This window comes from Micromys minutus (genome assembly GCF_963924665.1).
Source record: "Micromys minutus genome assembly, chromosome: 2".
NCBI lineage: Eukaryota > Metazoa > Chordata > Mammalia > Rodentia > Muridae > Micromys > Micromys minutus.
The window spans coordinates 23,088,945-23,103,305 of record NC_137971.1 but is presented as its reverse complement, the minus strand read 5'-3'; the positions used below and the strand labels follow the sequence as shown (position 1 = coordinate 23,103,305).

General features: G+C 43.1%; 1 protein-coding gene across 1 annotated transcript in view; it reads left to right on the top strand.

Moving 5' to 3' along the window:
* The window catches only part of EXOC6 (exocyst complex component 6), a 133,057-nt gene that overhangs the window by 48,795 nt on the left and 69,901 nt on the right, over positions 1-14,361 (top strand). Inside the window, exons 14-17 of the mRNA XM_080911470.1 lie at positions 613-718; positions 3,786-3,895; positions 5,288-5,399; positions 6,282-6,416. Of these exons, the coding sequence (XP_080767596.1) occupies positions 613-718; positions 3,786-3,895; positions 5,288-5,399; positions 6,282-6,416 (463 nt within the window). The remainder of the gene's footprint in view (positions 1-612; positions 719-3,785; positions 3,896-5,287; positions 5,400-6,281; positions 6,417-14,361) is intronic.

Sequence of the window (14,361 nt, the reverse complement as noted above, 5' to 3'; positions counted from 1 at the left end):
TAAAACTGGATAGTCATGGCCCTGTCTGACTGCAAGAGGTCTGCATAGGAAAACACTCGGTGACTAGGAAGCAGCCCTTCCAGTTACAATGACTGAGACTGAGTAATTAGCACATTGTCTTGATCAAGAACTTGAACTTCGGGGTCCGGAGAGATGGCTCAGCTTAAGAACACTGACTGCTTTTCCAGAGGACCCGTGTTCAATTCCCAGCAACTGCATAGTGGCTCAGAACCATCTGTAGTGGGGTCTCATGGCCTCTTCTGGTGTGTCTGAAGACGGCAATAGTGTACTCACATATATAAAATAAATAAATTTAATTTAAAAAACTTGAACTTCTTCAGAAAGTATTGTCTTGAGAGATATCCTAGACAGGAAAGGAAAAAATGAGGTTCTTTTGTAACACTAGAAAGAGGACACTGGACATGAACAGTGAGGTACAATACCTGTTTGATACTGGGTTTTAACATTCTGGATGTTGAGTGGTTTCTGTTGTGACTTTTAATGTGACTTGTAAACGAAACTGTAGGGGCTAGATGGTTTAGTTTTCTAAGATACTGTCCTACAGTAGTCTAATGACACAATAGTAAGGTTTCGGTTTCTCTTGTTTAACAGGGACATTTTTGAAGAGGATAATTACAACCCTATCCCTATTGGCAGTGAAGAGGAATATAAAGTAGTCATCAGTAAATTCCCCTTTCAAGATCCAGACCTTGAAAAGGTACGGGCTAGTTAAATCAGTATATTTATCATCACATAAAACGTATACTATATAGAATTACTATATACATTTAACATTGTAAGTTGAGAGTACCTTTGTTGGGGTACAGCTTTTTGATGTCATTTGAAAAAAGTGATTGTATTTTAACCTTTATAGATTATATTTTTGTTACTATTACTATTTAGATGAAGTAGGAGTTTCTTGGGGATTTGGGGACAACTAGATACTAGAAAGAGTAGCCCCAGATGGGAAGTGGATTCCCAGTGCAAGTAATACCTGTGTTGTGTGCACTCCAGAGCAGGTGTGTTAGATGCTGAGTGTATTGTAGTAATAAGAGTACTGCCTAAGTTAGGGTTTCTATTGCAATGACAAAACACTGTGATCATAACTCATTTACGCATCTTCTTCACAGTCCTTCACTGAAGGAAGTCAGGGGAGGAACAGGGACCTTTAGGCAGGAACTGATGCTGTGGCCATAGAGGGTGCTGCTTACTGGCTTGCTCCTCATGGCTTGCACAGCCTGCCTTCTTATATGACCATCAGGCCATTGGTGGCAGCATTTCCAGTGAGCATGACCCTCCCACACCAATCACCAATCAAGGGAGTGCACTATAGGCATGCCCACAGGCCGTTCTGATGGGGAGGCATTTTCTCTGTTGAGATTCGCTCTTCTAAAAGGACTCTAGCTTGTGTCGAGTTAACATTAGAAAGTAGCCAGCACAAGCATGCTCTAGGGAGAGAATGTCTTTGACATATTTGTCACCGTGAAAGATCTTATTTTGTGGCTTTAAAAAACAAGTATATTGGGCAGGGAGAAGGCTCAGCGGGTAAAGCAATCAATGCACAAGCATGAATACAGATCCCATCACCCATGTAAACCAAAGTAAGACGTTATCTCAGGTATTTATAACCATAGCGCTGGAAGACAAATGCAGGCAGAAGATCCCAGGGGCTCTCTTGTCAACCAGTCTAGCTGAAACTTAAAAAAAGGCAGAGAGTCATAGAGGAAGACACTTGACATTGGCCTCTGGCCTCCAAACACAAATGCACAGGAATGTACATGTGTATATATAAATCTGTGTGTATGTGTGTGCAAGAGTGTGCATGCACACACACAGACACACACACAGACACACACACACACACACACACACACACACACGGTTTCTTTAAGAGTTTATTGGGATTAAATACAAGATATGTGAAGGTAGTACTGTTGTAGATTTCATTGAGAAGAAAGACTATGCAGCTTAGAGTCAAAATGACACATGTAAGCCACTTTGGAAAACATGTGAGTGCACATGCGCATGCATAGTGACACATACCCATCTCTGAGTAGAATCGGGTTTCAAAGGAGTTTAGTTTGCAGCCATGGTAGATGGTGAGGATTGACACCTGAGGTTGTCCTTGGGCCATAACACTTGCACTGTGGAATGCATTGTCCTCTTATGCAAACATGCACATATTTCTCACATACATACAAAATCTAAAAAAGACTATCATATTTTGCATAGCAGTCACTTCTTCAATTTTTGTTTTTCTCTTATTTTTGTTTTTTTCAGCTCTTTGGGATTTATCAGGGCAAAGCTGTAAGTGATAGCAATAATTAAGTGGAGCAGGTAGAGAAATGTAAGGAAAGCCAGGGCTAGGCAGGAGGGAGGAGAGAGCGTGTCGGAAGCAGAAGAGGCCAGCTGCACAGGTCTTCAAAGAAGCCCGGTGCCCTGGAGAGTGGGAGGCACCATTGGACCTAAGTAGGGCGTCGCTGGCTGTCCAGAGGGGTTTACTCTTCACAGCGAGGTTGCTGCTGATATGAAGGTAGATGTGTAGATTAGATCTGAAGCATAAGACGTGGGGTGCTTTGGGGTTAAAACTTGGAGGAATTTTCCTATTTAGAGATTGAGAATTTTCTAATGATTATTGGCCCATAAAATAGTTTAGGAGTAAATGATTTCTCCATAGTTTGTTGGTAAGGTGATCAGAAAATTTCTGTAAGATATATTCTGAAGTTTGGGATAAACTGGATGTCATCTAACTTGGAATAACAACTTTAATGAAACCTAAGTGAAAGAAATCTTACCAAGGGAATGGCTCAGTAGGTAAAAGTGTTTACTGCACAAGCCTGAGGATCTGAATTGGGACCCTGTGTGCGCGCGCACACACACACACACACACACACACACACACACACACACACACAAGCCATTACCCCTGTGCTGATGTAGTGCAGAGACAGGAGGATTGTGGGCTGCCAGCCTCGCTCCAGAGTCAGTAAGAGAACCTTTCTTAAGGGAATAATAACCTTTCTTAATGGAGAGGGTTAGAGCAGGACACTTGCTTTATTCCTTTGGCCTCTGTGTAAACAGACACAGCTGCATACACAACACGTACACACTCCACGTCATATGCACATATGTACATATCAAAACAAAATGAAACAGCACCCCAGAGTCAGTAAACTGGCCTCTTTTTTTCCTGGCCACCCTCTTACGGATAGAAAGGAGCAAACAGATTGCCTGCATAGTTCATGTGTTATCAGAACACAGAGCATTGACATGTGCAGCCTGTGCTTGACTGTGCTATGATCTAAGCAGAGGATTAAATGGCTGTGGGCTCTCTGTTGAGACAGGGTTTCTCTCTATAGCTCTGGCTATCCTGGAACTTGCTCTGTAGACCAGGCTAGAGTGCTGGGATTAAAAGTGCACTACCACCTCCTGTCAATGGCTGTGCTTTAAAAAAAATTCTGCATTTGTCTGAAGTTAAAAATAAGCTAGACTTGTTAGCACATGCCTGTAATCATAGTCCTTAGGAAGCAAAATCAGGAGGACTAAAGACTTGAGGCCAGGTAGACTGCCTAGTGAAGTCCTGTCTCAAAACTGCTACCTACCTAACTAAACAGATGGAAGCTAAATAAAATAACACATAAAAATAATGTAAAAATATAGCCATAGAATTTTTGTACAGTTATTTACATTCACTTGTGAAATCATCTTAGGTTTTTAAACCTTTATAAGAGACTAATGCCTAAAACACAAATCTCCAATGCAGTATCAACTTTCTCTTTTTACAGCAATCGTTCCCAAAGAAGTTCCCCATGTCCCAGTCAGTGCCTCTTATTTATATTCAAGTTAAAGAGTTCATTTATGCCAGTCTTAAATTTTCAGAGTCGCTACACCGAAGGTAAGCTTACTCACGTGAAATCTGCTTTCTTAGGAAACATTAACGCCTTATTTCTAGACCCTGACCCTTTAGTGGACGTCAGCTTTTGTGTTTTAATTGTATTTACTCTATCTTATTTCTTTAACTTTTTGTTAAATTACTGTTGAGACACATATGCTGTAGATGATTTGATAGGAAGGTTCTTTGCCCTCAGGATCTAGATTTAACAGTAATAAATATTTTGCCACATATTCTTTCCCTATTTACTATTAGTAGTATTTTATTCTGTGGGCAAGGCTGTTTTGCCCGAATGTATGCCTTTTCATTATGTGTGTGCCTGGTACCAAAAAAGGCCATTAGAGGGCATTAGGTCCCCTGGATCTAGAGTTGTGAGCCACCATGTATGTGGGCGCTGGGAATTGAACTTGAGTCCACTCCGCTGAAAGAGCAGCCATTGATCTTAACTGCTGACCCCTTGCTTCGGCACCTTTGTCCATTATTTTTTATTAAGATATTTGAAAGAAAGTTTCAGCAGTAATGACCTTTAACCTTAATTGTGTGGCACTCACTCCACCACTGTGCTCTACCCAGTGCTACAAGTTACTTAAAACCACAGAGCTAAATCTGGAACATTAATGGCTTTAATATTGTGTACATTGGTAATGCATAATTTGAATGTTTTTTACAAATTCTTACGTCTGAGATAAATGTTGATTCTTAAAATACAGAAATTCATACAGTAACATACTGTTAAATTTGGAGAAAGTATAGAAATTTAACATTTTGGAATTAGCTTTTATATAAAGGCCAATAAAATGTTACCCTTGTTTAAGGCAGGAGTTCTAATGGGATGATTTTGGTTTTCTTTGCTGCCTACTATCCTCCTACAATTGGCAATGCTTAGAGACAGTTTTGGTTGTCACAGCTGTGGGTAGGAGTACTACTTGGAATTTGCAGGTAAGGACCAGAGATGCTGTGGCATATAGCACATAGCGCACATGCTCTGGCATATGTGTGGCTTCATATATGCCAGGCAAGCACTTTACCACTGAGCTACACCCCAGTCTGCCGTTTTACATCTTAAAAGAAACTCTTAGCTATGATTGTATATAAAGCACTTTACAAAGTGAGAGTTCTACAATGGATTCTAATAATGCTTTGTGTAAAGTATCTCATTTTTATCTTGATTGATTCGATACATTTAAATTATGTGATAAATGAACATTCTGCCTAAGTTTGCAGCTTAATGAGTTATTGTCATTTATAAAGAATAAACAAGAGAGAGATACATGATTTGTATATGATATAAAGGATAGGACTGAAAAATTACTTTAGTAAGATATATTACATTATTGAGAGTGTTAACTAATTATACTCTTAGAAAACTTTATCAATGTTAACGTTTGTTTTTAGCTCAACAGAAATAGATGATATGCTTAGGAAATCAACAAATCTGCTGCTGACCAGAATTCTGAGTAGCTGTTTACTGAACCTTATTAGAAAACCTCATATAGGTTTGACGGAGGTAAGAAGGAATAATAACCAAATGTTTTACTGTGAAAGAATTGGGGCTGGGGAGATGGCTCAGAGGAAGAGCACTCACTGCTTTTGCAGAAGACCTGGTTAGATTTTCAGAACACACATGGCAGCTCATAACCACCTGTAACTTCAGTTTCAATCTGATAACTTCTTCTGGCTTCTCTGGGCCCCAGGCACACCACACATGTGATGCACAGGCACACATGCTGACACAACACCCTTACACATAAAATAACTAAAAACTTTGAATGCTGTAAAATATGTCTGGTAGAGCTAGCTTTCCATTTAAATTTTTTTAATGTAAACAGACTTTCAAAAAGCCAAAGCATCAATCCAAGAACTGAGAGAGAGGAGCTAGATGATCAGGAGCACTTGCTGTGCTTGCAGAAGACCGGGGGTCATTTGCAGGCACCTGAATGGCAGCTAACAATGTCCAGATCCAGGTGGTGACACCCTTTTCTGACCTGATGTTCACGGTGTACAGACCTACATGCAAACAAGACAAACATATAAAAAAATCAGGAAACATGAGGGAGAAGTTTCCCTGGGGAGTAGTAGACATCTGGAGGTTTGGCGGGCGTAGACCTCAGGCTTCACAGACAGTTGCCACCCTTGTACTTGATAAATGTATGAAGTCCACAGATTGCCATGAAAGTCATTTTGAAATAATTGGCTGTGGACATAAATGTAAGTATTTTGAAGACACCATAAATGCTCTTAGGCAGTATTGGGGCAGGGTTTTGAAATCAGTTATGTCCGTCTTGCTGGAATTATGGGGAGGCAGGCTGGAAGTGATGACTAAGTTTTGAAAGTCAGGTCGTCCTGTGCAGGTGTGATCTGTGTTGACTGTGGCTTCCTTGTCTCATAGCTAGTGCAAATAATCATAAACACAACACACCTGGAACAAGCTTGCAAATACCTGGAGGACTTTATAACTAACATTACAAATATTTCTCAAGAAACCGTTCACACCACAAGACTTTATGGGCTTTCTACTTTTAAGGTATGTAAAAATCTAACCAAAACTTGTCATTCAGTTATTATAGAAAATCTTTAAGAAGTTAAAGATAATTTTTATTATATTCTACACATTGAGCGTTAGAGGTGATCATTGCCTGTGATGACAATTGTGAGTTCCTCCTGGCAATTTAGGGATCTTATTTATTATTTAGAGTATTGATTTTATGTAATGTGGTTTGTTCGTGTTTTGACAACAAATGGCAATGCTGAATTAGACCAACAGTTTTCATTAATGTTCCAGAGTCTAACAATGGCATATGAGTATGGGTATTTGGAAATTAAAAATGAAGTATGAGGTTTGTTTTCTGGTTCTGATCTGAGGAAAAATAAATGCACGTTTTTTCCTTGTCTGGATGGAAGGGTTCTCTTTGAGGCCGTGGGATCTGCTGAGACTCGTCGATTAAGTGAGAGGAATACAAGATTAAGTCATTTCACACGGTTTTATAACCCATTTTCCTACTCTATTAATCTTGAACTGTAAATGAGACATTGGCCCTGGTTGCTTGCTTTCTGTTGCTGTGATAGATCCCTGAGAACCAGTTAAAGCAGGAAAGGCATATTTGGGGTATATAGTTTCACAGCTTCAATCCAAGGTTCCTTGACTTCATCTTAAGATGAGGCCAGGCGTCATGGTGGTGACCACACAGTGGTGCAGAATGGTTCGCCCCGTGGCTGCTCAAATGCAGTTCTGTGCTTCCAGGATTTATCCTCCTTCCGCTGTTGTCCCTCTGAGCTCCAGGGTGTTGAGGCTGCCACCCCATCTATACTCCAGGCAGCTCTTCCCCTACTGTTCCATCGGCTGTTTCATACCAGATGACATCACCAAGCATGGGTACCTGAGCTCAGATCCCAGAACCACAGGAAGCTGGAGACAGCAGACAGAGGACCCCTCAGAGGCTCTTGGGCCAGCAGGGCGGTCCTCTGAGACAAGGGACTGCTTTGTTGCTGGGAGCGTCAGGCTCTGTTTCCCATGTCAGTGTAGGAACTCTGGGGTTGCAGGTGCATGCTGTGGTACCCACTCTGGAGACTTGAACTCAGGCCCTCAAGCCTGGGGTCAAGTAGAGGCATCTTCCTGGCCTTTGGAACACATGATTTTGCTGGGCGTGGTGGTCACACCTTTGAGCCCAGCACTTGGGAGGCAGGGGCAGGCAGATCTCTGAGTTCAAGGCCAGCCAGGACTACAGAGAGAGACCGTCTCAAAAAGAACTTTTTTAATTAAAAAAATTATTCATAATTTTCCAGATGATTTATTGGATTGTTCAAGATGTTTTATGTATTTGAAATCTGTCACTTTTTAACGATGAAGTTATACTAGCTGTAAGGAAAGGAGCAGTATAATTTTGTCACCCTGACACAACAGTAAAATGTATGACTTGCAGGTTGGCTCCTCTCTGTCCCCATCCATTGTCATTCCTACCCTCAGGACTGACATGGGATTTATGTGTTGTCATCTATTTCCCCTCTGTCTTTGGCATCAGTGGTGCCATCAGATAATCAATTGGATGCTGTATGCCATGAAATTCAAATTAGAAAGTTCAGAATCAGATCAAATGGCTTATGGCATATTGTTTCTTGAGTCAACATAAAAACTCGCTAATGGGGACACTTGTGCTGTGGCGCTTTCAGCTTTACCCTTACTTCTATTTCTGAGGTCCCCAGAAAGTCAGAGTCATTGCCTTTGTTCAGAATCAGTGGTTTTCAACCTGTGGGTCTCTGTGGGGGTCATACGGCGGGGTTCATGGATCCTGCATATCAGATATTTACATCACCATTCAGAGTAGTAACATTACAGTTATAACGTAGCAACACAATGATGCTATGGTTGGGGGTCACCAGGGCATGAGGAGCTGTAGTAAAGGGCCGTGGCATTAGGAAGGCTGAGAACCAGTGCTCTAAATGATTCAAATTAATCCAACCCGTTTTGTCCCTAAGTTGATAAAGTGTTTCAAATAAGATACTGGTTTTAGTGACCTTAGCAGGAAAAAAAAAAATGACCAGAAAAACAACACAAACTTTCTTTAACAAGAATTAGTCTGAGTGTGCTAGCCTGTACCCGTAGTTCTGACTGTGTTGGATGCTGAGGCAGGGGGATCACTTGAGCTCAGAGATCGACTGACTAATTTGGGCAACAAATCAAGCCCATTTCTTAAAAAGCAACAGCGAAATTACAACAGTAGGAAACATTTTTGCTCCTTGTGACAGAATTGCCCAGGGATTGGGTAGATTTCAGCTGAGGTTGACATCGGCTGCCCATGGGTGGGTGGGAGGGCAGTCCTCAAGGACCAAGGGTCTCTTCCTCTGTTACCTGTGACCTGCACAAGTGTGGCCTCACCTCCACACTCTACATGGTGACCAAGTGTCCCTTCTAGGATCTCCCCTGCTAGTAGAGCGGCCATCTGGCCACAGCTCCGAACCTACGCCCTGGCTGTTCCAGAGTCTCCGCAGGTGATGTCAGGATCCATGCTTGGAGCTACTTCTAGGTCAGCCCTTCCCAACCGATGGCTGTGCTTGGAGCCAGGATGATTTTGAAATTATACGTGGGGGCTTTTTAAAGAAGGACCAATAGATAATAGGAGAGAGTCACAGCTGTTTACTAACAATGTTTAGCTGTTACTGCTTAGCTTTCATTCAGAACACACATGCCTACAGTCCAGGAGGTGTAGGACTGTGTGTTAAACCGTTCCTCGGGGTTCTGCTTCATGCCTTTGGTTGCAAAGCGCTGATAACAGTAGGAGAACATTTTCATACATTGAAATAGAGGTCAGTACATTGTGCTAGATACGTTTCTGCCCCTAGAGGGCACTGTTTCTTTAACAAGCAAAGGAAGAATTTATTTTATAAGCTGAGTCTTTACATTTTAATGAAGAGTATATAATAGTGTGTCATTTCATGCTGGATCAGTGGTTTTACTTGTCTGGATTATAAAATGCTGAGACCCCTGGTGCTTGGGGATGTCCATTCAAATGTTGTCTTTCCTGTTCCTGTCCTTCCTCAGCTGTCAGTTTTTACTAAGAGGTCGTGGCTCTATTGAACTCTGCGGAAGGCACTCACAGACATCTTTAAATATGTTTTCCCCTTCACTTAAAAGAAGCTGTGAGCAAAGTTTGTTTCAGCTTAGTATAGGAGCAGAGACCAAAGCAGTGCGTTTTTATCCTCTCCTTCCCGCACACCAGAATGAAGCAACCGCGGCCCCCTTTTCTCTGGACCCCGAGTCCAGAAAGCACGTGCTGTTTTACTTGAGATGGGTCTCACTGTGTAGCTCTGGCACTTACTGTGTGCACCAGTGCCGGGATCAAAGGTGTGATCACCATGCCCAGCCCAGAAATGACACTTAGTCACTTCATTTGAATAGAATGCACGTGATCTTATTACCATATATTTTTTTCCTTCAGTTTAAAACTTACTTTTTTCTTCAGAGTTTCAAAATGTCTAGGTATTTGGTTCTTCAATTTTTGGCTAATATTTTAATCATCCATTTTTAAAATTTTTCAAGGGAATGTGAACTAATAACTTTTGTTTTCTTGTTATAAAACTACAAGTTTTTTTTTTTTTTTTTAAAAAGAAACAGGATTACTTTTAGAGCTAGATTTAATGTAGACTATTAAAAGAATAACATTTAAAAAAAGATTTATTTATTTATTTTGTATGAGACACTGTTGCTGTCTTCAGACACACCAGAAGAGGGCATCAGATCCCATTACAGATGGTTGTGAGCCACCGTGTGGTTGTTGGGAACTGAACTCAGGACCTGTGGAAGAGCAGTCAGTGCTCTTAACCACTGAGCCATCTCTGCAGTCCCAGAATAGCAATTTAAAAAAAAATAAACATTTTAGTTTGAGGAGCCTCTTAGAACTGGATTTTAAGTTTCTGTGGATAGAGTCACTGCTCGGGGGCAGGTCACTGGCCTCTTCCAGTGAAGGATAAGAGAGAGAACTTGGCTGCATAGCACCCTTTCTCTTCTTGCCTGCACTGGGAGCAGCCAAGGAGAGCACGGAGCGCATGGGTTAGAGTAAGGGTGTGCAGAGGATGGAGTGGAGGACGGGTAAAGGCTGCTGAGTTCCTTTGCTCGTGGTAGTGGGAGTGAGAGGAAGGCTGGTCCGGAGCACTAAGCTCCAGGCTGGGCTCCCGCAGTGCTGCCACTCCGAGGTTCTGGATTACTCTGTAATGCAGTCATCTGCCTAGATCCCGTCTAAAGGCAACGGGACACAAAAGAAGGGGCTGACTGTGAACACCAGGGCAAAATGCAAAGTGATAAACATTTTTATGTTGCTCAGAGGTATTGACTTCCAGGTGGTATTGTTAAAGTGTGCTGTGGTGGTTCTGTGAGTCACAAGCATATGACAGCCTACCTCTCCCTGATGTAGCAAGTTAGAGGGGTGTGTATTACTGTTATGGTTAATACATATTAAACAAGGCTCCTCTGAATGTTATTTTGTAATCGTTCGGTTGCAAATGATGTCAGGAAGTTAACTTGTGTATTTGGAAAGTTTGATGTTGTGATTTATTAATTATCTCACAGGGCATCACTGCCCACTGATGTTCAAGGGTCGCACTTTTTAAAATGACCATCGATTTCTTGGCAGCTCTCTCATGGAGCAGTGGAGGAGCTATGGTATCTCTTGTGCTTGCTTACAGTCAGTGTCAAGAGCACAGTAGAGATGGTAGACTTCTGACAGGACAGAAAAGCAGGGACCCCCACCCTCACCTCCGGCATGGCAGCAGGAGCCTTGTGCTTCTGTTAGAAGGCCAGTTACCAGTAGGGTGTGTGGGTGCAAGCCCCTAATCACAGGAGGAAACGCCTGAGTTTAAGCCAGCCTGGAACACAGATTTGAGACTTGGGCCCCAAAAAGCAAAGTGAGCAGGGAGTGGGAAAGCCTGGTTACACCATGAAGAAGCCAAGGCATGAGGAGAGCTCCTGCATCTCAGATGCCAGGGGCGTGAGTGAAAGGCTCCAGATGATGCTAACCTCCAGACATGTTCCATTCTTCTAGTCAACCCAGCGGAACTCTGGCATTCTAGAGCAATGTCGTCCCTCTGTCCTCTGACCAAGGACATTGGGAACTTAGCAAAATGCTCATGTTAAGCCACTGAGTTCCAAGGTACTAGGTTACTCTGTAGTACTTAGCTGGGATAGCAGCTGACATCTCAGAGCTTCTTCATTGGCTCCTGTTTCTATATTGCCAGGAGCACCAGTTCTGTGAAGCTTGGTTCTAGCCCACATGGGTCTCTTTTAACTTTTCGTGTCATCAGTACTAATTTGTTGGTTATTTACTTATTCGGTGTTTTTTTTTTTTTTTTTTTTTTTTTTTTTTAACTTATCTACATTCCACCCATTGCCTCCTCCCTCCCAGTTCCCCCTCCTACAGTTCCTCATCCCATTCCTCCTCCCCCAGGTATCCCCCTTCCCTGGGGCCTCCTGTCTCTCCAGGATTAGGCACATCTTTTCCCACTGAGACCAGACCAGGCCGTCCTCTGCTGTCTGTGCCAGGGGACCAGCTTGTGTGTGCTGCCTGCTTGGTGGCTCGGTCTCTGGGAACTCCCAGGGGTCCACATTAGTTGAGGCTGTTGGTCTTCCTATGGGATCATCCTCTTCCTTAGCGTCTTCCAGTCTTTCCCTAATTCAACCACAGGGGTTACCGATGTGAGTATCTGCTTCTGTCTCAGTCAGCTGCTGGTAGGTCCTCTCAGAGGACAGACATGCCAGGCTCCTGTCTGTAGCACAACATAGCATCAGGAATAGTGCCAGGCCTTGGTACCCCCCACCCCCACCCCAGGAATAGTGCCAGGCCTTGGTACACCCCCCACCCCCACCCCAGGAATAGTTCCAGGCCTTGGTACACCCCCCACCCCCACCCCAGGAATAGTTCCAGGCCTTGGTACCCCCCACCCCCACCCCAGGAATAGTGCCAGGCCTTGGTACACCCCCCACCCCCACCCCAGGAATAGTGCCAGGCCTTGGTACCCCCCCCACCCCCACCCCAGCCCTATGGATCCCAAGCTGGGCTGGTCACTGGACAGCCTTTCCTTCAGTCTTGTCTCCATTTTTGTCCCTGCAGTTCTTTTAGACAGGAACAATTCTGGGTGAGAAATGTTGACTGTGGGTTGGTAATTCTGTCCCCCTGCTTGAGACCCTGTCTATCTCCTAGAGTTAAACTCTCGAGTTCCCTCTCCCCACTGTTGGGCTTTTGGCAAAGGTCAGCCCCATTGAGTCCTGAGAGTCTCTCATTTCCCAGGTCTCTGGTGGGACTTTAGAGGGTCCCCCACCTCCTATCTCTGTGGCTATTTTCTGTGTGGCACTCTTGGATGTGAACGTTTTGTGTAAGTATATTACAAGCTTCTCCAAGATACTGTTTCCTAACTGCTTGTCTGCCCTGTGCCGTGTGCCAAGTGCTATTCTAGGGGCGACGTTAGTGAGCAGGACAGACGAAAACTCCCCTCTCCGATGAAGCTTACATTTTGTTTGTTGTTTGTCTTTTGGCCTTTAAGTTCATCTTATATTTTTAGGACATGATATGTGGCCGGCTGTTGCGGAGTGGGGTGTTCTGCAGGTTTGTACAGGTCTAGTTGCTGTATAGTGTTCATAATCAATTTCTCCATCTGCCACTGAGCCTTTCTAAGGAGTCTTTCCCACCTCTCTTAGTACATTTTAGTGATTTGACTATTTATAGTTTCTACTTACTGAGGTGTTTTTCTCAGTTTTTGAACACATTTTTAAGGCTTCCTTTTGTTCCTTGGACACATTTTGAATAGTTTATGTGAAGTTCTGTCTTGTAAGCCTAGTAACTGGGCTTCGTCAAAGATTCTTCTAATAATTGCTTTTTCTTCCTTGGGGTGGGGCATGATTTTCTATGTTTTTGTTGATAAGCAGACGTTTAAAATGATGTAATGTGGCAACGCTGGAAATCAGTGTCTCATTCATCCTGGGTTTGTTTTTCCCATTGCTACTTTACTGCTTTCAGATTGTTTTCTGGACAGGATTTGTAAGTTTGTTTTTTTTCATGTGGCCACATAAGTCTACTTGTCTAGCTTAATGGCCAGCTGACGATCAGACACAGATTTTCCCAAAAGCCTAGAATCATTAAACCCATGTCTTTTGCAAGAGATTCTGTGTATATGCTGAGGCATGCCTTAAATATGGAGACAGAAGTTAACAATTGTTTTAGCTCTGATTTCCTGCTTCAAGGTTAGTCATAAATAAGAGCTTGGAGCCTCTCAGGACTTTTCTGAACATGCACACTGGTCTAGACATACATATGACCTTCCAGTTTCCCAAAAATATGTCAGGTTTTTCTGGTGTGCTTATGTTTGATTGCTTTTGTTTTCTTCAGACAGGATCTCATTATGTATCCTTGGCTGACCTTGAACTCACTATATAGACCAGGTTGGCATTGAACTCCCAGAGATCTGTCTCCTAAGTGCTAGAATTAAAAATGTGGGCCAGCAAACCCAGCATAAGTTAGTCTTTTTATCATTTTATTGGATATTCTCTGTATTTACATTTCAGATGTTATACCTTTTCCCCCCTCTCTTATCCTCTCTCCCTTTCCATTTGCTTCCATGAAGATGCTCCCTCTCTCAACCACCCTCTCCCACCTCATTGCCTTGGCATTCCACTGTACTGGGAAAACGAGCCTTCACTGGACCAAAGACCTCTCCTCCCATTGATGCCAGTCAATGCCATCCTCTGCTACATATACAGCTGGAGCCATGGGTCTCTCAGTGTGAACTCATTGTTTGGTGTTTTAGTCCCTGGGAGCTGTGGTGGGTTTGGTTGGTTGATATCGTTCTTCCCATGGGGTTGCAGACCCTTTCAGCTCCTTCAGTCCTTCCTCTAGCTCCTCTGTTGGGGTCCCTGTAATCAGTCCGATGGTTAGCTGCAAGCATCCTCAACTGTATCAGTATGGCTCTGGCAGAGCCTCTGAGGAGGC